The sequence below is a fragment of the Cynocephalus volans genome, chromosome X (assembly GCF_027409185.1).
Source record: "Cynocephalus volans isolate mCynVol1 chromosome X, mCynVol1.pri, whole genome shotgun sequence".
Classification (NCBI taxonomy): domain Eukaryota; kingdom Metazoa; phylum Chordata; class Mammalia; order Dermoptera; family Cynocephalidae; genus Cynocephalus; species Cynocephalus volans.
The window spans coordinates 43,424,820-43,447,912 of record NC_084478.1 but is presented as its reverse complement, the minus strand read 5'-3'; the positions used below and the strand labels follow the sequence as shown (position 1 = coordinate 43,447,912).

Here is a 23,093-nt window from a genome sequence, read left to right as displayed (position 1 = left end):
TGGTTAATGGAGAATGTCCTCTCCCATATTACTTTACATGGTTTATACCAATGTCCTGTGGAGTTAAAATGTCATACACAAATGTCACATTCTCATCTTTTGTGCTTTAAATTAGAAAAGGCACGTTTATTGTTTGAAATATTGCTGCTTTAAAGAAAAAGCAATCTCTTTAAGTCAATTGAGTAAGTTCTAGATAAGAAAGCTCTCACTTCCCATCCACAGATGTAAATGTAAATATATATAAATGTTAAGTGTATACAAATGCGTATAAATGTGTGTGTATATATGAATATATGCATATATATAGTTAGAGTTATATAATTATATTCTCTATACAAATGTGTATGTATATCTGTATTATACATGTATATACAAGGGTACTTCAAAAAGTTCATGGAAAATTTCATGTTATCTTTTAATTCTATTTTTCCATGAACTTTTTGAAGTACACTCATATATGTGTGTGTACTATATATGAGAGAAAGGGAGACAGAGACACAGAGAGAGAGAGCACTTGGACACAAGCTTGATATTAAACCAAGCAGGATTATATAGATTCTTAATAAATAATGCAATCTTGGAACCAATAATTATGTCCTATACTATTTTGAATACACTATATTTTAGGCCCCAAATTGTCACTCTATTTTAGCTGAATTTCCTAGGATGGTGGTATCCTGTGAAGAATGTTTGTAGAACCATGGATTCTTTCATCTTAAGAAAAATCTAAGCAGATAAGTGGCACGTGAGCAGTATTGTCATGTTGAAAAGGAAGGCATTTTCTGTGTTCCTTCAGAAGGCTGAGTTTTTAAAAATAGGCAGAAGTTGATACACCTGGATGTCTTCTCCCTAGGTCTTTCCTGAGTCCATTTTCTTCCCTCTCATTCTTCTCTGAATATATCTGCCTTGAAGTCCAAGAAGCACTTCAGATTCAGCAAGGTGTAATTTAACTCATTGTGCCCTATCTCCTTCTAAACCTGCTTTCTTTTCTGTCTCCCTCATTTTTGTGATTGCACCTCTATTCACCATGACACCCATAACAGAAATCTGTAATCATCCCAGACTCATCCCTGTCTCTTCCCTTATGAGTCCTCTGCATGTAATGTCACAGTATTTTTTAACTGTCTCTCATATTCATTATTTCATCTTTCACCATGTCCTGTCACCATTTACCAAGGTAAAGCTCATATCATGGGCCCCTAAAAGTCCTTGCTTTGTTCTAACCCCTCTTCCACCCAGTCTCTACATTGAAGTCAATATGGGCTCTCAAGAGCCTATTTAATAGTTTCGCCTCTGCTTGGAATCCCAAGTTGCTTTCCATCCTCTACAGATTCTGATCACTTTAGCCTACAAGATATTTTGTTACCTGACCCTTATCTGTCTCTTTAGACTTGTCTCCTATTAGGCTCCTCATATACCTCAACCTGCATTTTGATACCCTTTTCAATACTGCCTCTTTGTACATTGTATCCCTATTAGTCTGAATAATCTTTTCTGGTAATGTCTGCTTTGAAAATTCCTACTACATACTGAAAAATCAATTCAAGTTTTTCTCCATGAAAATGGCTATTCTACCAAGTGATGACCACTCCCCTTTTTTGTGCCATCTCTGTACCCTAATTGTGCCTCTATTTTAGCATAGACTTTTGCCATTAGTCATTATGTACTTTCCTCTTTCACAAGAATCTGTTTCATGAGATGTGTCTCTTATGCATTCCTGAATGCAGTGTCAGATATAAGTGATCAGTAATGCTTGCTGCATGTCTGAATAAATCTATGAGCAGACAGCCGGATGCAATTCCAAGAAGGAATTTTTGACTTGACTAAAGGGAGAGCTTTTTATTGCACAACAATTAAGAGTAGAAACTCTAGAAACAAGATTCACCGTGCTCTGTCATTTATCCACACTATACCTTTGGGCAAGTCACTTAACCATTCTTGGCTTTAGTATCCTCATCTTTAATGTGAAGATGATAATAGAACCAACACTATATTGGTAGTTATAAAGAGAAAAAGAGTTGAGAAGGTAAACCACTTAGAAAAATGCCTAGAATATAATAAGCAATCATATTATTACTTATTATTATTATTATTACACCAAAGCATTCATACAGTATGATAAGAGTTGTGAAATGTGGTGAGCTGTTCTTCGTTAATAATATTTAGCACAAACACGAATCTCATAAGTTTAAATATGTTATGGGAGAGATTCCATACTGAGTGGGTGTTTAGACTTTGTGACCTTTGAGATCCCTTCCAATACCAAATTGTATAATGGAAATCATATAATGGTGGCATGCAAGAAAATAAAAGGAAATACTGCGGAACCTTATCTACTAAAAGCATAAGTCTCCCTCATTTTGCAGCAAACTTCAGATTAAAAAGAAGGATTCTCAAAATTATTTTGACCAGAAAAACCAATCTGAAAGCAATAGCAAAATATAAAGAAGTTGAGTACTACATTATGTCAATTATTTTTACCAACAATTATAATTTTCAAAAGTGCCAAAGTATGTCTAGAGAATAGAAAATAAAAGTTCCAGGAATTTAATGGCAACATCTCTTTGGACATTGTTATCATTATTGTTATTGCTGTTTATAATTTTTAACTACTGAAACATGTAAGTGTCATAAAGATTACAAAAGAAATGTGCTATACCTCAGTTACTCTGAAAATATTAAAATAAATGGACAAAGAAAGTTGGTTAGCAGGAAAATGGTATGCTGAAAGGTAGTTGTTTAGAAAGATTATTTATGATGTCACCTCTTCTATTGTGGCTTAAATGTGGAGTATGTAACTAAAAGTGTTTATAGTACATGTCTTTGGGATAATATGGGGAAGAAAAAGGTTTATAAAATGTTAAACTCTATAGAATTAAGAAATAGAGATTATTTATTAAGAGAAATATAGGTGAAAAAATATTTTGATGTCTCTTTAGTTTCTAATTTTATATTTGGTGAATAAAATGCATCTTAAAAAAATAAAAGATTACTTTAAAATGTAATGAAAATAACACACAAAGCCAAGTGTCAACAATTGTTGCCCATGAAGCAATAATTATGATTAATAGCATTTTGTGTGCTTATTAATTTGCAAGAATTTTATACGCTTTGTATGTAATTCTGCTCCATATCACAAATTAGAAAACCAAAGCATAATGAAGCTAAATCCAAGTTCTTGTAGCTTGAAAGTGGCACAACTTGGACCGGTACCCAGATCTGTGTGATACTTTCATTTTCCCCTAATCTCTCAATTTCATAAAATAACATTACTCTGTGACCTTGAGAAAATTACTTAATTTTTCTCAGTTCTGGTTTACTCATAAGCAAAAGGGGGATAAAGAAACCTATCTAATATGATAACAAAAAAAAAAAAAAGAAACCTATCTAACAAAGTAATATGTTGTATCTGGAAACTTGGCTCATGCATACACGTTCACTATATATATGTATATTTTATTTATTTATTTATACATTCATTCATTTTAGCACCTATCATATACTATTGCAATAAATATTTAAATATTTTTCTTTTCTTCTAGAAGCCACTATCCACGTGTGGCTATTTTGAACTCTTGAATTGTGGCTAGTACATTTGAGAAAGTGGGATTTACATTTTATTTAGTTTAATTTTTTATTTTTATCAGCACCGCACTCTACCGAGTGAGCCACGGGCCGGCCCCTAATTTTTTATTTTTAAAACTTACTTAATTTTCCATATCATGGCTATTGTAAACAGAGCTGCAATAAACATGGGAGTGCGTGTATCTCTTCGACATGATGATTTCCATTCCTCTGGTTATATACCCAGAAGAGGTACTGCTGGATCGTATGGAAGATCTATCTGTAGTTGTTTGGGAAACCTACATACTGTTTTCCATAGAGGTTGTACTAATTTACAGTCCCACCAACTGTGTAGGAGGGTTCCCTTCTCTCCACACCCTTGCCAGCATTTGTTATTCACCATCTTTTTGATTATAGCCAGTATAACTGGAGTGAGGTGGTATCTCAATGTGGTTTTAATTTGCATTTCCCTGATGACTAGTGATGTTGAGCATTTTTTCATGTATCCATTGGCCATTTGTATGTGCTTCCTGGCAAAATGTCTATTCAGCTCCTTTGCCCATTTTTTAATTGGGTCATTTGATTTTTTACTGTATAATTGCTTGAGTTCTATGTATATTCTGGATATTAATCCCTTGTCAGATGCATAGTTAGCAAAAATCTTCTCTCACTCTGTAGGTTGTCTTTTCACTCTGAAACCAACCTAAATGTCCATTGAAGGATGATTGGATAAGGAAACAGTGGTATATTTACACTGTGGAATACAACTCTGCTATAAAAAATAAAGAAATACTCCCATTTGCAACAACATGGAGGAACCTGGAGAAAGTTATGTTGAGTGAAATAAGCAAAGCACATAGGGTTAAATACCACATGTGCTCACTCATTTGTGGGAGCTAAGAGAGAAAGGAAGGGAGGAAAGACCACATTAGTGAGGTGGTCTTATAGAGGGAGGGAACATTCCTAGAGCTACAAAGCAGAGTGGGGATGAAAGGGGAAGGGGGGAGGGAGGTTGGGGGATAACTGGGTGGGGACATGGGGTACAAAAGTAATTTCTGGTAATGGGTATGCTCCCAGTATGAACTTGGCCCTAAAATCATGGGCACGAGGGCGACAATTAGCTTTGTATCTCATGGATATTCTTAATAAATATAAATAAATAAATAAATAAATAAATAAATAAAACAAAACTTATTCAATTTTTAATTGACACATTGATTATACATAATTATGGTATAGAGAATTATATTTTAATATATGTATATAATGTGTGATGATCAAATCAGGGTAATAAGCATAATCATCATCACAAAAATTTATCAGTTTATCATTTCTTTGTGATGAGAGCATTTGTATTTCTTTTATCTAGCCATATGAGAACATACAATAAATCATTGTTTATTATAGATGTCTAGCACTAAGTAGTGTTTAATTTTATATTAAATTTAAATAAATTTAAGTAATTGTCATTCCAATTGAAGTAGCACTATCTATTGCAAAGACCATCCTTTCTCCAATGTTCTGCAGTGTCACCTTTGGCATAAATATAGTAAATCTAATGCTTATACATGAATGGATCAGATTATGGACTCAGTTATGGCACTTATTGATATCAGTTTCATTTGACTACTTGTGTATCCTTATGCCAATACCACATTGCTTCATTTACTATAGCTTTATCATGAATTTTGATATCTGGTAGTATTATAAAACAAAAATTGCAACACACAGTTAAACAGGCAAGAAAGACTTTATTCAAGACTATTGCAATATAGATCAATACTATTGCCGTAGGGGAGAGGGACTGACCTCAATTCCACTGAACAAAAGTCAGGAGAGATTTAAACACTGGGATGAGCTAGTGAAAAAGTGCTGAAGGATGTCAGGGGATTGGATGGTAAATATGATTAGGCCATCTGGGTTTACTAATTGGCACTTATTGATATTAGATTCCTACCCTCCCATAGGGACTGGGAAATTGATGAGCTATGTTTCTTGATGATTACATTTCAAAGAGATGTCTCCTAGGTCCTTGAGAAAGACTGTCCTGGGTTGTAGAAGATTTATATCTCATAGAGGCAGAGAATACATTTACAGTTACAGATTTTCTTTTCTTTTTTTTTTTTTGACCAGTCAAGGGATCGCAACCCTTAGCACGGTGTGGTCTGCACCACACTCAGCCAGTGAGTGCACCGGCCATCCCTATATAGGATCCGAACCCTCGGCCTCGGTGCTACCAGTGCCGCACTCTCCCGAGTGAGCCACAGGGCCGGCCCCGTTACAGATTTTCTAAAGTACTCTAAGAAAAGGGAGGTCAGAGGCTTATAGTCAGGAAGAAACCTGTCTAAATTTTAGTCAAGCTGAGGGAAATACTAAGTCCGTCTTGGTCAGTTGATCAATAAAAGCTATTCATATTTGTCTTCCTCCTTTCTAAAGATTATCTTAGCTATTTTTTATTATTTGCATATCCATATATATTTGAAAATCAGTTTGTCACCCCCCCCCCAAAAAAAATGGTATGGTTTTAATTGGACTTTATTGAATCTATAGATAAATTTGTAGAGAATTAATATTTTTATTATATAAATTCTTTCAATCTGTATATATGGAATAACCCTTCATATACTTTATTTTCTGTCAATAATATTTTATGGTTTTTAAGGTAGAGGGTCTTAGACTTTTTTGAGATTTATCCTAGGTTTTTGATATTTTTGCTGTTGTAACTAGTATCTTTTTGAACTTTTATTTTCTATTTGTCTGTGCTAATATGGAAAACATACAACTGATTTTTTGTTTGTTTGTTTCTTGGCCTTATATCCAGAGACTGTGCTAAATTTACTTATTACTTTGAATAGTTTATCTATAGCATCATTCAAATGTACATATACAGGTTGTTTGTGAGTAATGACAGTTTTATTTTCCCTTTCCAATTATAATTCATGTTATTAATTTTCCTTTCCTTATTATACTGCATAAGTACTTCAGTACATATGGGATTATTGTGAATATTTCTTTCTCATTTTAGGTCCCAGAGGTGAGGCTTTCAATAAATCACCATTAAGTATGATATTTCCTGTAGGTTTGTTGTAGATGCCTTTCATTCCTAGTGTTCTAAGAGGTTTTATGTATTAGTCCATTTTCTGTTGCTTATAACAAAATCCCTGAAAATGGGCAGTTTATAAGAAAACAAAATTTATTTGCTACAGTTTGGGAGGCTGGGAAGTCCAAGGTCAAGGGGACACATCTGGTGAGAACCTTCTTCTTGGTGAGGACTCTCTACAGAGGTCCATGGTAACACAGGGTATCAAATAGTGAGGAGGGGAAAGAAAATTTCCACATGCTTTCTTCCTTTCCTTATAAAGGCCCCAGTCTACTCCCTGATAACCCATTAAACCATTAACCCATTAATCCTTGAATGGATTAATCCACTCATGAGTGCATTGTACTCACAATCCAAACAACTCTTAAAGGCCCTTCCTCTCAAATAACGTATTAGAGATTAAGTTCCAAGAGGAGCTTTGGAGGAAACAAACACTCAAACCATAGCATTCCTCCCCTGGCCCCCAAAAGCTCATGTCCTTCTCATATACAACTAAAGCACTTCCATCTCCATAGCACCAAAGACTTTGTGTACAGCACAAACTCAAAAGTTCAAATCTAAAATCCCATCTGTGAAATCAAAACAAGCTATTTCCAAGATACAATGGTGGGACAAGCATAGGGTACGTATTCCCATTCCAAATGGAGAAACAGAAAAGAACTAAGGAGTAACCAGCCCAAAGCAAGTCCAAAACCCAGCAAGGCAGATATTAAATCTTAAAGCTGGGGAATAATCTCTCTTGATGCCATGTCCCTCATCCTCTACACACTGGTGCTTGGTTTGGCCCTCAAGTCTCCAGGCAGCCCCACCCCTATGCCCTTCCTGGGCTCAGCCTATGCTTCAGCTCAGCCAGGCTAGCATTGCATGTTGGTAGCTTGTGGTTCTAGTGGAGGCTCTCTGCAGTGGCTCTGCACCTGTGACAAGTCTCTGCCTGTGCCCCCAAGTTTTTCCATGTATCCCTTGAAATCTGGGTAAAGTCTTCCATGCTTCTGATCTCTTGCTTTCTGTCACCCCGCAGACTGAACATGACAAAGATGCTCCCAAGTCTTCTAGGTATATCTTCTGAATCAGTGGATGCATCAGCTCCTTGGGGCCAATTTAGCCACAGCTGGAGCAGCCAGAGCAGCTGGCGTGCAGGAAGCACCAGCATCCTGAGGCAGTCCCAGGCAGTGAGCCAGTGAAGTGCGCCCTGGGCCTGTTCCCTAAAACCATTCTGTTCTCCTAGGCCTCTGAGCCTGTGATGGTAGGGGCAGCCTCAAAGATCTCCGAAAGGTTTTTATGGTCTGTTTCCCACTGTTGTGATGCATGGCACCTGGATCTGTGTTAATTCCTTTAGCAACCGGTGGTCGCTCCAAAGCAACCTTAGCACTCTCCCCGAACGTGCCTTTTAAATTCTTACATGGGCAGGCTGTGAAATTTCCAAATTTTCACACTTTGTTTTTTAAAAAATTATAGATTCTATCTTTATGTCATCTCTTTGTTTTCTCCTTTCCCTCTATGCAGTAAAAAGTGGCCAATGAAACAACCTGAATGCTTTGCTGCTTAGATATTTTTTTCCACCAAATAACCTAGTTCATCACTCTTAAGTTCCACATTCTATAAAGCCTTCAGGCATGGACATAATTCATCCAAGTACTTTGTCATTTTATTGACCAAAATTTCAATAAGCTCCTCCTTATTTCCATCTGATATCTCCTCGGAAGAGCTTTTACTGTCCATATTTCTGTCAACATTTTGGTCACCACCATTTAACCAATCTCTAGGAATTTCCAGACTCTCTCTAGTCTTCTTACCTTCTAAACCCTCACTGGAATCCGGGCTTTTTCTAACTGCTCCTCCAAATTCTTCCAGCATCTGCCAATTACACAGTTCCAAAGCCACTGTCACATTTTTTGGGTATTTGTTATCAGCAACACTCCAATTCTCTGTACCAATTTTCTGTCTTAGTCAGTTTTCTGTCACTCATAACAGAATATCTAAAACGGGGTGATATATAAAGAAACAGAATTTATTTCTTACAGTTTTGGAGTCTGAGAAGTCCAAGGCTGAGGATGCATATCTTCTTGATGGAGATTCTCTACAGATTCTTTTAGTGATGCAGGTTATCACATGGCGAAGAGGGGAAACAGTATTTCTACATGCTTTCTTTCTCTCATTATAAAGCCCCCACTCTACTCCCTGATAACGCATTAAATTACTAACCCATTAATCCATGAATGGATGAATCCATTAGTGATTCATGATTCAGTCACCCCTTAAAGGGCCTACCTCTCAAATGCCATATTGGGGATCAAATTCAAATATAAGCTTTAGAGAGAACATACATTCAAATTATAGCATTTTATTATTGGTAGGTGCTAAATTCTATCAGACGTATTTTTCAGGATCATTTGAGATGATCATATTAATTTTCTCCTTTATTCTGTTAATATGGCAAATCACATTGCTGAATTTTCTAATGTTAAAGTAACCTTAATTTCTGAAATAAAAAAAATCTGGATGAAATATACAATTTTTTATATATATTGCTATTTTTTTTGCTAACATTTGTTAACACGTGGTTTAAAAATGTAATCGTGAAAGATTTTAAACTTTTGTACAAAACATGAGTCTTATAGACTAGTGGTAAAACATGAACACTTTTTAATTGTAGTTTCCTGCTGAAATGTTTTCCTATGTCCTATATTCTATCATACTCTAGACTGATCACATCTGGAAGAAATGCTGATTTTCTATCAAATGAGCTTTAAAACCTTACCGTTCACAAGCATTTCGATAATGCACCATAGTTTTCAGAGCACTTGAACATTTCTTCATCTATGTGACCCTAGCAGTAACCGGGTTGGGAGGGTACTAGGGCAGGTACTATTATCTCCATTTAACTAGTGAGAAAGCTGAAGCACAGCAAGAGTAGGAGTTTGCAGACAGATGTTATCAAGATGGGCAACAGTAGAGATGGGACAAGAATTCAGGCAGTCTGTGCTTTTAGTTCAGTCATGTGTACCATGTTGACAGATTCAAGATTCCCCTGTATAGTTAATGAGCATTGTAAATACTGAAGATCTAGAATCAGACGTGGACAGAGCAGAATTTCACATGTGAATCTCACCTCCTATTGGTCTTCAAATTCAACATAAATGGCTGGTAGGCAAGTATTTAATGAAGAAGAAAACGAAGAGAAGGCTCTAAGATGATAATTGGGAGAAAAGCTCCATATTTATAACTACATTGAAGGTACTCAGCTTCGAGATATTTGTATACTATGCAAAATGCATGTATTGCTCCACAAGACATTAACCTCAAAGGTAAGGAGCCTGCTTCAAGGAGTGGAGAATCTGTGAGGCTTAAAACAATAGGAACAGTGATGAATGCTGGAAAGAATGCTGTCACGCTGGAATGCTCTTTAGGACTCCTGCTCTTGTTTTCTGCTATCCCAGTTGAATAGACTGGTGGGAGCTGGAGAGTACAGAGTTTATTAAGCTGCCACAGAACATTAAATAATAGCCTGCAAATAATAACAGCAACAGCAACAACAAAAGGACCTTTTCACATTTATTCATTAGCACTTTATACACTCATAAAAATAAATAATATATGGAACTGACTTAGACAGCACACAGAAGAACATTCTTCTTCAAGTTAAAATCTTACTACGTTTTCAGCATAATCACCAAGGCAGAATTTAATTAACAAATCAGACAGTCATATTTACCTTTTAAAAATAAATCCTGGCAAAGAGCACATGTTCTTGATCTTGAAGTGTGAATATTTTCTGATTTTTTTAATGATTAAATAAATAAGGAGTTATAATGTCAAATATGGTTTTAGATCAAATTATAGCATTAGGCTTAAAATCCTTGTTAAGTGTATTCGATAAAATGTTTAGTTAAATCTAACTTCGGCTAAAATAAAATATGAAAAAACTCAAAAGAGATTCATCATAACCCACATCTCACTGTCGATTGTACAGCACAAATTAGAAGGCATATCTTTTATGTTGAATGCTCCACTGAGTGAATGGCAGTTCAATCCCAGATACTCAATACTGTGGCCTCTATGGCCTTAGACAAGTTACTTAACCCATCCGAGTGTCAGTTTCCTCAGCTGTAACTGCACCTTTAGGAGGGACAATCTTGAATTTCTTGTTCAGTCCGGAGATATTACAGGATTATTTAAACAGAAGTAAGAATGATATTTTCTGAGAAAACTTCAAGAAATGTTTCCTAATACATCAAAATATGTTTTCTCACCCTGGACCACATGCTAGACACTGAAGATATAAAGCCCACCATTTGATAGTACGCTGCTTCGGTTAACAGTTTGCAAAAACATGTAAAAGAACAGAATCGCAGACTTGGCTAAACATTAGTCAGTATTACTCTGCCACATTTCTCGTCTCATGTTGGCTATTTTATTTCTTTCAACAAGTTATTTGTTGTGATTGTCATTTCACCATTGATAAGATGAAATTGCTTATCCTTTTTAACTGCATAGTTGTTTATAAAGTAAGAAAAATCAAGAAATAAGTTATTTTTCAGTAGGCTCATTACACATAAAATTCATTTAGCTGGAGAGTATGTTATAGGGTCTTAAACTGCAATAAAATGAGATGGGCTGCTTGCTGCTTCCTCTCTTACAAAATCCAGTTGCTGCTGTATTGTGTGGTCCATGGCACATAATTATTCCTTCCTTAGTGGACATACGCCCAGGAACACTTTATCTCTTAATGCAAATCCTGATGGGCATAGTTTAGCAGTTACATTCTATCACTGGCTTCCATAAATTCAAGGATCACTGTGCTTCAGTTTTACCTCCTAGCTTGTCGAAGTTTTCTGTTACCTTTATCCAAATGTTCTCTTGGTAGCCATTTTTCACTTTTGCTTTGAAAAAGCAACTCAGCCAAACAAAGGAATTCAGATGAGAAATGTCCTTGGCACATATAACAATGTGAGATGTGAGGAAAACCCCACCCCATTGCAGATCTGAGCATGGATGATAATGGAGTTGTGATTTAGTCCATTAAAATGCGTCAGAGTAGGTGAAGTGACCTTTAGCTTCTCTTACTGATGAGACAAAATGGGAAGGTAAATAAAAATTAATTTCTTGTTGCTTCATTTGACATTATAATTCATTGGTTTTACATTTATGTGTGTAATGTTCACCTAGCTTTACAAAACTATGTGTTACATTTAAAAGCTCACAGGATTTCTATATTTAGATGAGAACTCAGAGAAACACTGAATGAAAATACATTTGAAGAGGTTTCTAATCCTAATGTAGTAATTCTTAAAAATATATATATAGCTTCCTGTAATTCCCATTTGATCCAATTCCTTATACACATCTAACAATCTGGCAATGATAGGAACCAGCCTCTTTGAGTGATTCTAGAGCTGACTGATAATCTTCCAATTGCTTAGCTCCAACCTTTGTAATTCAAATTAAGGTCAATATTTCTAAGTGATAAACAGATAAATCCATAAATTCAAGCACTCTGTGTATCTCTATTCATACTTGTGCAGACGACATTGAAAAAATCTGTCTCTGGGCAAATGTGTACAGAATATGAGTAAGAAATTTCTAATTCACTTATCTAATTACACTGAGATTAGTAAAAAGCACTATGCCCACTTTACAGTAGAAGTTATCGAGAGTCAATTCATTGAGAGTTTTCTGAGAGTTACATAGGTTTAAGCAATGGAATGTGTTACTAAAGGATATGTGTGCTCTCTTGTGTTGGTAATCTTTAAGAATATACTTGAAGATTAAACATTTGTAAAGATTTAATAAGTGCCCTTCCAGCATAAATAGAGTAAAATAAATGACCCTTGGCAATTCTTAGAAGACCTGATATAAAAACCATGTTCAAGCAAAATGTAAATGACCATTGACATTTATATAACTCATTTCAAATTAAAAGCAATCTTCAATGCATACTCTTGTTTAATCTGTGTAGCAAATCTTTAATGGGTTGGTATTATTATTTTCTTTGAGATAGATTTAATAATTTAGCTATACATTTGTTGAAAAAAAATCAGGCTGTCTTAAATCATCTCTTGGATTACCTATTAGGGCTACCATAACAAAATACCACACAGTGGGTGGCTTAAACAATAGAAATTTATTTTCTTACAATTCTGAGGACTAGAATTCCAAGATCAAGTTACTGGTTTCTTTTCAGGCTTCTCTTCTGGGCTTGCAGATGACTGCCTTCTTCCTGTGTCCTCATATGATTTCTTCTCTGTGTGCACACATCACTGGTGTCTCTTTGTGTCCAAATTCCCTCTTCTTATAAGGATAACAGTCAAATTGGATTAGAGGCCACACTAATCCCCTCTTTAAAGGTCCTATCTCCAAATATTGTCACATTCTGAAGGAGTGGGTGGGATATAGGGCTTCAACACGAATTTTGGGGCACACAATTCAGCCCAAAACACCTTTATTGTGTTCATATTTGGCACATGTAGGTGCTCAGTAAATATTTGTTGTTTAAATAAATTCATGATTCATGAATGAATGAATTGGAGGCTATCACTAACTTTAAGCTAAATATTGGCTGAATAATAAACCAACGTCAATAAATAACGAAAGTTGCCTATATTCATTATCTGGTTACAAAGGACACTGTTAATAATATTCATGAAGATATTGGCCTGTAGTTTTCCTTTTCTGTTGTATCTTTGTCTGGTTTTGGTATCAGGGTGATGTTTGCCTCATAGAATTAGTTTGAGAGAATGGCCTTTGTTTCAATTTTTTGGAATAGTTTGTAGAGAATTGGTTATTAACTCTTCTTTGAAGGTTTGGTAGAATTCTGCAGTGAAGCCATCTGGTCCTGGGCTTTTCTTTGTTGGGAGACTGCTGATAACAGCTAAAATCTCTTTGATTGTTATTGGTATGTTCAGATTTTCTATGTCTTCTTGGCTCATTCTTGGTAGCTTGTGTGTGTGTCCAGAAATTTATCCATTTCCTCCAAGTTTTCAAATGTGTTGGCATATAGTTACTATAGTAGTCTCTAATGATTCCTTGTATTTCTGAGGTATCGGTTATAACATCACCTTTTTCATTTCTAATTTTTAAAAAAATTCTTAAATTGGTTATGAATATTCATGGAATAAAGAGCTGATTGTCACCCCTCGTGCCCAAGATTTGAAGGCGCTATTCATACTGGCAGCATGCCCATTACCACAAATTACTTTTGTACCCTATGTTGCCACCCAATTATTCCCAACATCCCTCCACCTCCCCCTTATACCCCCACTCCACTTTGTAACCCAAGGTATGTTTTCTCCCTCTGAAAGTCCAACACACCACTGTGGTCTTTCTTTCCTTCCTTCTTTCTCTCTTAGCTCCCACATATGAGTGAGTACATGTGGTATTTATCCCTCTGTGCTTTGCTTATTTCACTCAACATAAGTTTTTCCAGGCTCATCCATGTTGTTGCAAATGGGAGAATTTCGTTCTTTTTTATGGCAGAGTAGTATTCCATGGTATATATGTACCACATTTTCCTTGTCCAATTATCCATCGATGGACATTTAGATGGGTTCCATGTCTTGGCTATTGTAAACAGAGCTGCAATGAACATGGGAGTGCAGGTATCCCTTTGACATGATGATCTCCATTCCTCTGGGTATATACCCAGAAGTGGGATTGCTGGATCATATGGAAGACCTATCTATAGTTGTTTGAGAAACCTCCATACAATCTTAACTTTCATATGGAACAACAAAAGACCCCAAATAGCTAAAGAAATACTGAGAAAAAAGAATAAAGCCAGGCATAGCACTACTTGACTTCAAATTATACTGCAAATCTACTATAACCAAAACAGAATGGTACTGGCATAAAAATAGACACTTAGACGAGTACAGCAGAATTGAGAACCCAGAAATCACCCCCGAAGCTTACAGCCATCTGATATTGGACAAAGGCAACAAAAATCTTCATTAGGGAAAAGACTGCCTCTTCAACAAGTGGTGCTGGGAAAACTGGATATCCATATACAGAAGAATAAAACTAGATATGCACCTCTTAGCATATACTAAAATCAACTCAAAATGTATTAAAGATTTTAGTATAAGACCTGAAACTGTAAAATTACTAAGGGAAAATATAGGTGAAACACTTCAGGAACTAGGTATGGGCACAGACATTATGAACATGAGCTGGAAAGCACAAGCAGCAAAAGAAAAAGTAAACAAATGGGATTGTATGAAATTGAAAAGCTATGCACAGCAAAGGAAACAAACAACAGAGTGAAACAACCTACAGAGTGGGAGAAATTTTTGCTAACTCTGCATCCAACAAGGGATTAATATACATAATATACAAGGAACTCAAGCAAATATACAGTTACAAAAACCAAATAACCCAATTAAAAAATGGGCAAAGGAGCTGAATAGACATTTTTCAAAGGAAGAATACAAATGGCAAACAGGTACATGAAAAAATTTTCAACTTCAGTAGTGATCAGGTAAATGCAAATTAAAACTACATTGAAATACCACCTCACCCCAGTTAGACTGGCTGTAATCAAAAAGATGGTAAATAACAAATGTTGGTGAGGGTGTAGAGAGAAGGGAATGTTCCCACACTGTTGGTGGGACTGTAAATTAGTACAGTCATTTCTAATTTTTGTTATTTGTGTCTTCTCTCTTCTTTTTTTAGTTAGCCTTGGTAATGATTTCTTTCTTTTATTTATCTTTTCAAAAAACCAACTTTCTGATTCATTGATCTTTTGTATCGATTCGGGGGTTTCTATTTCATTTACTTTTGCTCTGATCTTAATTATTTTTTTCCATCTACAAACTTTGGGTGTGGATTGTGCTTGTTTTTCTATTTCTATAAGCTGAAGTGTTAAGTTGTTTACTTGCCATCTTCCCATTCTTCTGAAGTGAGCATTTAATGCCATAAGTTTCCCCTTTAGTACTGCTTCTGCAGTATCCCACATGTTTTGGTATGATGTGTCATTATTTTCATTAGATTAAATAATTTTTTTGATTTCTTGTTTAATTTCTTCTTCAACCCATATGTCATTAAGTAGAGAACGTTGTTTAATTTCCATGTGTTTGTATAGTTTCCAGAGTTTCATTTGTTATTGATTTCTAATTTGAATCCATTGTGGTCTGAAAAAAATGCATGGAACAATTCCAATGTTTTTGAATTTGTTGAGACTTGATTTGTGTCCTAACATGTGGTCTGTCCTGGAGAATGTTCCATGTGCTGATGAGAAGAATGAATATTCTGAGGTTGTTGGATGAAATGTTCTGTAAATATTTGCCAAGTCCCATTGTTCTGAAGTGTTGTTTAGATCTTGGGTTTCTCTCTTGATTCTTTGCCTAGATGATCTAATATTGAGAATGGGGTGTTCAGTTCCCCTACTATTATGATATTAGTGTCTATCTCTTTCTTTAGGTTTAATAGTGTTTGCTTTTAAATCTGGCTGCTCCAAAGTTGGGTGCATATATATTTATGATTGTTATGACTTATTGTTGGATAGATTATTTTAACATTATGTAGTGGCCTTCTTTATTTCTTTTTATGGTTTTTGGTTTAAAATCTAGCTCATCTGATATAAGAATAGCTACACCAGCTTGTTTTTCATTTCTGTTTCCCTGATATATATTTTTTCATCTTTTTACTCTTAGTCTATATGTGTCTTTACATGTGAGGTAAGTCTCTTAAAGGCAGCATATTGTTGTATCCATCTTTTTACTCTAATCAGTCAGTCTGTGTCTTTTGAGTGTGGAATTTAATCCTCTTATGTTAAGAGTTATTATTGAAAGGTGTTTATTTACTCCTGGCATTTTACTGATTTTTTGTGGATGCTTTAAATATCTTTTCTTCCTTTCTTTCTGATTTGCTGTTTGTCTCCTGTGTTTGTTGGTTTCTTGGGATGGTAGATATACTTTTTTTCCTCTTTATTGTTAGAATTTTTATTTTACTGGTGGTATTTGTTCATTCTTGGGTGTTCATGGTAGTGATGATTATTTTTCAGGTACCAGACCCAGTACTCCCTTGAGAACTTCTTGTAATGCTGGACGTGAGGTAGTGAACTCCTGCAGTTTTTGTTTGTCTGAAAATATACTATTTGTCCTTTATTATGAAAAGACAGCTTGCTGGGTAAAGTAATCTTGGCTGGCAGTTTTAGTCTTTTAGTATTTTGAATATATCATCCCATTCTCTTCTGGCTTGTAGGGTTTCTGGTGAAAAGTCTGATGTTAGTCTGATAGAGTCTCTCTTAGAGGTGACCTGACACTTCTCTCTTGCACCTTTTAAGATTCTCTCTTTGTCTTTGAGTTTTATCAATTTGACTGTAACATGTTTTGTAGAGGACCTTTTTGGGTTGAATATTTTGGGGGATCTTTGAGCCTCCTTTATCTGAAGATCTGTGCCTTTCTCTATACCTGGGAAGTTTTCTGCTATTATTTTGTTAAATATGTTTTCAATGCCTTTTCCTTTTTCCTCACCTTCTGGAATACCCATGATTCGGGTATTTGAGCACTTAAGGTTGTTATCTCAGATTTTCTTCAATTTTTAAAAATATTTTTCTCTTTTTTTTGTTTGTGTTATTTTGAACAGGTCATCTTCAAGGTCAGAAATTCTCTCTTCTCCTTGTTCTAACCTGCTGGTTAAACTTTCCATTGTGTTTTTTATTTCATTAAATGAATCCTTCAGCTCCATGAGCTCTGCTACATTTTTTTCAGGGCACTGATTTCTTTGTCCATTTCTTCTTTCAGGTCATGTATACTTTTCTTCATTTCATTGTGTTTTCTGAGTCTTCTCGTATCTCATTTAGTTTCCTTAGAATTGTTGCTCGAAAATCATTGTCAGATATTTCAAAGACTTCCTGTTCTATAGGATCTAAAACTTGAGAGTTAATATATTCCTTTTGTGGTGTCCTACTTTCTTGTTTTTTCATATTTCTGGTATCTCTCCATTGGTGTTTAGTCATTGTGGCAGAAGGTTTCACAGTCCACTTGTTCCACCCTGGTATCAGGCCTGGATCCCGCAGGGACTACCTATTTGGTGCTGCTGCCTTGGGGCCTGGAGGTTGGTGGGTCAGGCTTCTGAGCAGGGGTGGGGACTCACCTGCGCTGGGTCCCATGGCATGGCATTGGCTGCCCTGCTGGTTCAGCGCTGCTGCCTCCCTTGGGGCCTGGGGGCCAGCAGGTCCAATAATAGTCTTAAAATAGTTGTCTGAAGTAGGTTGATGATGTGCCTAAAAGAGTATTTAATTATTAGTTTTTTGTAACTCATTTATATAGTGTGAAAACTGCAATACGAAATGCATCACATTACTATATTTCAGAATTTCAATGAATTTTAATAATCTTAAGCAATCTAGAATATGGGGGTCTTTATTTGGATTTGTATTACAGGATGTTCTGCTAAAATTACTAAATTGTAAACTTCCATCTATGGGATTACAAGCCTAAGATGCTACTGCAGTGGATGCTAGCTGTGTGTGCCTTGTAGCTCTAGAGAGAAGATGCTGTGTCTACTCGGAAGTCTCTATCCATTTTCTCTCATTTATGAATATAATGCTACATTTTGAATTTGTTCCTCCCCCCCTTGACTCCTTTGTCCACTAAAATTGATGAGCTATAATAAATATCTCACATTTTGACCTTTTATATCTATATCATCAAATCAAGCAGATGTTGTAGTTTATAGCTGAGGGATAGTATTTTCTGTTTGAAGGTTTTTTTTTTCTTTTTTTTTTTTTAACTAATCTATTAACCAATATGTCACATTCCATTTTACCTGATGCATACTGACAGGGTCACTGGGAAATTCACTAAAAGATCTTGAAATATGTTTTAGAAAAGAAAAGTGCCATATACTTATTTGTAATAATGAAAAGGTTAAAATTGTTGATTTCACTGATTTAAGTTGGCACGTTTTCTGTGGTGTCTTGCATTACTATTTCAGTGCTATGGCTTGGGTTGTAAACTATTGTAATTCCAAAGGAGTTGAGTAGAGGGTGAAACTATAAAAAATAAGAAAATCAGTTATATTGCACTAAAAGCAAAAACATTTTTATTGACATTTTTGAAGAAAAAATGAAAACTCACTTGTGACTGAGCTGCATATGAGTATGGGATCATTTTAATACTGTAGTAAAATGTTTAGTGCGCACTGCTTTTCCATACATGAGATTTCATTTTTGAAGTGATAGTAAATTAAGCAATTGAAAAAGATGATGTGTGTCTTCAAGTCACCTAGGGCTGAGTGATTTTTTCTTCATGCTAATGACATCTGCATTATTTGAATCATATATTAATATCTTCAAGGGGTGTTGATACAAATAGGTAGCATCAAGGAAAGTAGGAATTACACTGAGGGTCATCTTAGATGCTGAATAGATTTTTCAAAAATATGAGTTACATAAGTTTTTCCTAGCTCTCATTCTATATAAAATAAAGCATGTCCATATTTTTAGACACTTCTAGCTTTATATATCTAATAGATATGAGAAAATCATTATCTTATTTATTTGAGAAAGTCATAAAAAGTTGAAATTTTAAGCTCTGAAGTGCATCAGACTGGAGTCGAAGTAAATGAGACATTTTTTGTTTTTTCTTAAAACACTCCCTTTGCATAGAAATGATCATAATATGTATTTTTCATTCATAGGTACTTTGTTTAAGTACAAGGGTACTTCAAAAAGTTCATGGAAAAATTGGTATTATCTTTTAATTCTATTTTTCTATGACCTTTTCGAAGTACCCTCATAGTAAAACAGCGTGTGTATTTAGAAGTGAGTGACTTGCTAAAATTATGGCAGTTGTTACTCAGAGAATATTACAATTTTCCCACTAGAGTAGACACAGAGAATTTTTAATACTTCAGTAATAATCAGATAATTTAAAAAATCTACATATGGATATAATTTAAGTGACTAAAAATTTTCTTATACAATCCAGGCATAAGGCAATTCTAATTATTCCTAGTTAATTGCTTCAAATAAGAGTCTTTTTAGGCATTCTGTTTGGTAGTCAGACTTGTATTCTTTGAGGTGTATTTTCAGACCTAAGGAAGATACACATTCTACATGTTCTCTTTGAAAATCCACTCTAATTCTATATTTATGTCTTTGCTATCTTACATTTGCTGTGGAGACATTTCGAATAGTGGTATAATAAGTGCTTCAGATTACTTATAAGTAACTTTGCTTTTCCATGAAAGGTGAAAGACTGAGTGAAACAATCTAAAGACAGTTGAAAGGGGCACACTTACTTAATTGTAAGGAAAAGAAAGAATGGTGTCTTTTACAATTCTTAGTATACATAGGTGACTCAAAATTAGATAATTGGGCAAATCATTCATGTTATTTTTAATGAAATTCAGTTAAAAATTATTTTTTGGCTGATGTTGTGGTTGGTTGTTTCTTCCCCAGGTACTGGGAGATCGATGGGCAAACATTTGTAGGTGGACAGAAGACCGCTGGGTTCTTTTACAAGACATTCTTCTAAAATGGCAACGTTTTACTGAAGAACAGGTGAGTAATGTGGGAAAAATTGTAGCACCGAAGGATATGGAGAAATGTTAATTCGAAAACAATGACGACAAGGAGATCTATGTTTAGTAATTAATTTTAATCATTTGGAATTCTTTGATTTCTTTCAGTGCCTTTTTAGTGCGTGGCTTTCAGAAAAAGAAGATGCAGTTAACAAGATTCACACAACTGGCTTTAAGGATCAAAATGAAATGTTATCAAGTCTTCAAAAACTGGCTGTATGTACTTTTCAGTTTCAATAGTCCTTTAAAAACCCAGTAGTATATAGTATCACCATTATTTGATTCTTTCTGTTCCATCAGATTTTAAGCCCAATGTTCCTTATTTTTGCTTAGACCATAGATTATTCAAAGATGTCATACTGTTACTTTTCTTAATTAAAATGAAGAAAGCTATAGGTAGATTTTCAACTTTGTTTTTTCAAACAAAATTGTACTGCTGAAAAAATACTGCACACTGCATTAAGACAAGTCAAAATAAAAGGTAACACTAAGAAGTATTTGTGAGTCTTTCATAAAGTTCTAGACAGCATAGTTTTAAACTAATAGGCTAAAGTTGATTCTCAGAATAGCATATGAGAAGTAAAAGAGAAGATTATCCTTACAAATAAGGTGTTTAAACATAGTTAGGCAAACAAGGAAAAACAACATTAAAGAAAACCAAATGACATTGATTATAAATGCCTCATGTATTTTGAGAAATAAGACTGCTTTGGCAGTGAAAGGATTCCAGGGAAGGTTTCATTGAGATATTTGATTTCAGTTGGACCTAACAAGATTTAAAAAAACAAAAACAAACAAACAAACAAAAAAACTCTGAAGCTTCTCATACTCTGTGAATTTTATTACTTTTCAGTAAAGAAAACGGCAATCTCATATTAGGAGCTTAAATTTTCAAATGAAATATTCCATAATAAGGATTTTAAAAAATTTTTAATAGATCAATTCTATGAAATGTTAAATTGATGTTAACTCATAAACTAAAGTCTATTGTAAATAACGTTTTATAATTTTACCTAAATGAATCTATTTATATCTATTTTTATTTCAGGTGCTGTACTTCATTATAACTGTTAACCTAAACAAATTTTCCCAGCTATTTTAAATATGTAACATTTTACCAGATTTTTTTTGTACCATATTTTTTTTCTCCGTGGTTTCTAACTCTCTTGAACTTTTAATTTTCAATAGATTCACTTATGTATTACTTGTTGTTACAAGCTAGCTTGTTATTGATTAAAAATCATTGGTCAAAAAATATATATTTTCTTAAGTGATGTGACTACTGAAGATGGAGTTCAGCAAAGTATCTATATATGTATCAAAACATGAGTGCAGACATATTGGTTGTATGTGTAATTTTTTCTGCAACTAATGGGGAGCCATTGAGAGTTTGATAACAATCATATTTACATTTTTGTAATATTCTTTGTTAGTAAGACTGGGTAGTAAGGAGACTAACTAGAAGACGTGAATTAAGTAGCATTGGGTACAAAGTTGAGGAGAGAGACATGAGAAATGTTGAGATGGAACGAACAAAACTTATGGTAAGAGACAGAAGTTTGGTATGGTTCCTGGACTTCTCAATTGGATGACTGAATTCCTGGGAGGGCTAGTAGCCCTGACAGGAGAATAGAAGAGGAATTGCTGGAGTGAAAAAAAAAAAGACAATTATTTCAGATCTGAATATGTTGAGTCTACAATGTGACACATCCAAGTGAAAAAGTCCATTCCATTAGTCAGATGAAATATACATACTAGAATCTCAGAAAAGGGTTCATGACTGGTTATCAGTTCAGAAACAGTGAAGATTCTACAGAGGGATTGTGTAGAGTGACACAATAAATAAAAGGGACAGAATTCATAGGGAACATCTACAAACAAGGGGTGGACAGAGGACAAAAATCACACAAAAAGAGATGGAACAGATGTGGTTCAAGAATACAAGGAGAAGGAAGAAAGTGATATCACAAAAGTGAGGAAAATAAATACTTTTAAAAGTCGGAGAATGGTAAAAACTGTCACATGCTACCGAGAGAAGAGGATAAATTCAGGATAGATTTTATATCTAGATGAATGATGTATGGACCACATATCCTTGAAGTAGAAATTCCTAGCAAATATTGTTCTTCTCAGGCAAAATATGGATCCTTTCAGTCTATATGTTGGTGATCACTGATTATCAAAGTATAGTCATGCTCTCTGATTAACTGCCAAGCCATATTGCTGGTTAAATGCAGAACCATATGCTTCAATAGTCAATCATAATGAGAATAGCATGAACCCATTAGAATGTAAGCTCCTTGAGTGTAGGCATTCTGCCTCTCTGTTTACCATCATGTCCTTAGTATTTAGGAAGGTGATTCACATAGATTAAACAATTCAATAAATAATTTGTATAGAACCTATCCAGGAATCCTGATCTTCACTAGAAAGAGAGCTTAGGAAATATGCAATGGACAGAACTTACAAAAGGCAAGACAGTTGTTTTTCCAGTTATAATTACTGTGTAATAAATAACTTCAGATTTTGTAGCTTAAGATGACATTTTTATCATGCTCATGGATTTTGTGAGTCAGTAGTTCAATGGAGATGGAGAGGGGATGGCTCCTCTCCTCTGCTTCACAATGTCTGGACTCTCAACTGGAAAGTATAGATGGCTGGGGTCTGGAATCATCTGAAAGTGGTCATTCACTCATACCATGTGGTACCTGGGTTGGAATACCTTGAAGTTTGGAGCAGCAGAGCACATCACCTTCCCTTGGCCTTTTTGTGCTGTTTGTCTTCACCACAGCATAGTGGCCTCAGGTTAGTCAGAATTCTTACATGCAGGCTAAGAACTCGAAGTGTGAGTGTTTCAGTCAACAGGACTTATCTTCAAACTTCATGTAACATCATTGCTCCCATA

The 23,093-nt window shown here is 35.0% G+C and overlaps 1 protein-coding gene across 2 annotated transcripts in view; it reads left to right on the top strand.

The window, feature by feature from the left end:
- DMD (dystrophin) overlaps positions 1–23,093 on the top strand; it is a 2,107,999-nt gene that overhangs the window by 628,491 nt on the left and 1,456,415 nt on the right. For both annotated transcript variants that reach the window (XM_063083086.1, XM_063083084.1), the window contains exons 14-15: positions 20,067–20,168; positions 20,297–20,404. In XM_063083086.1, coding sequence (XP_062939156.1) covers positions 20,067–20,168; positions 20,297–20,404 — 210 coding nt within the window. The remainder of the gene's footprint in view (positions 1–20,066; positions 20,169–20,296; positions 20,405–23,093) is intronic.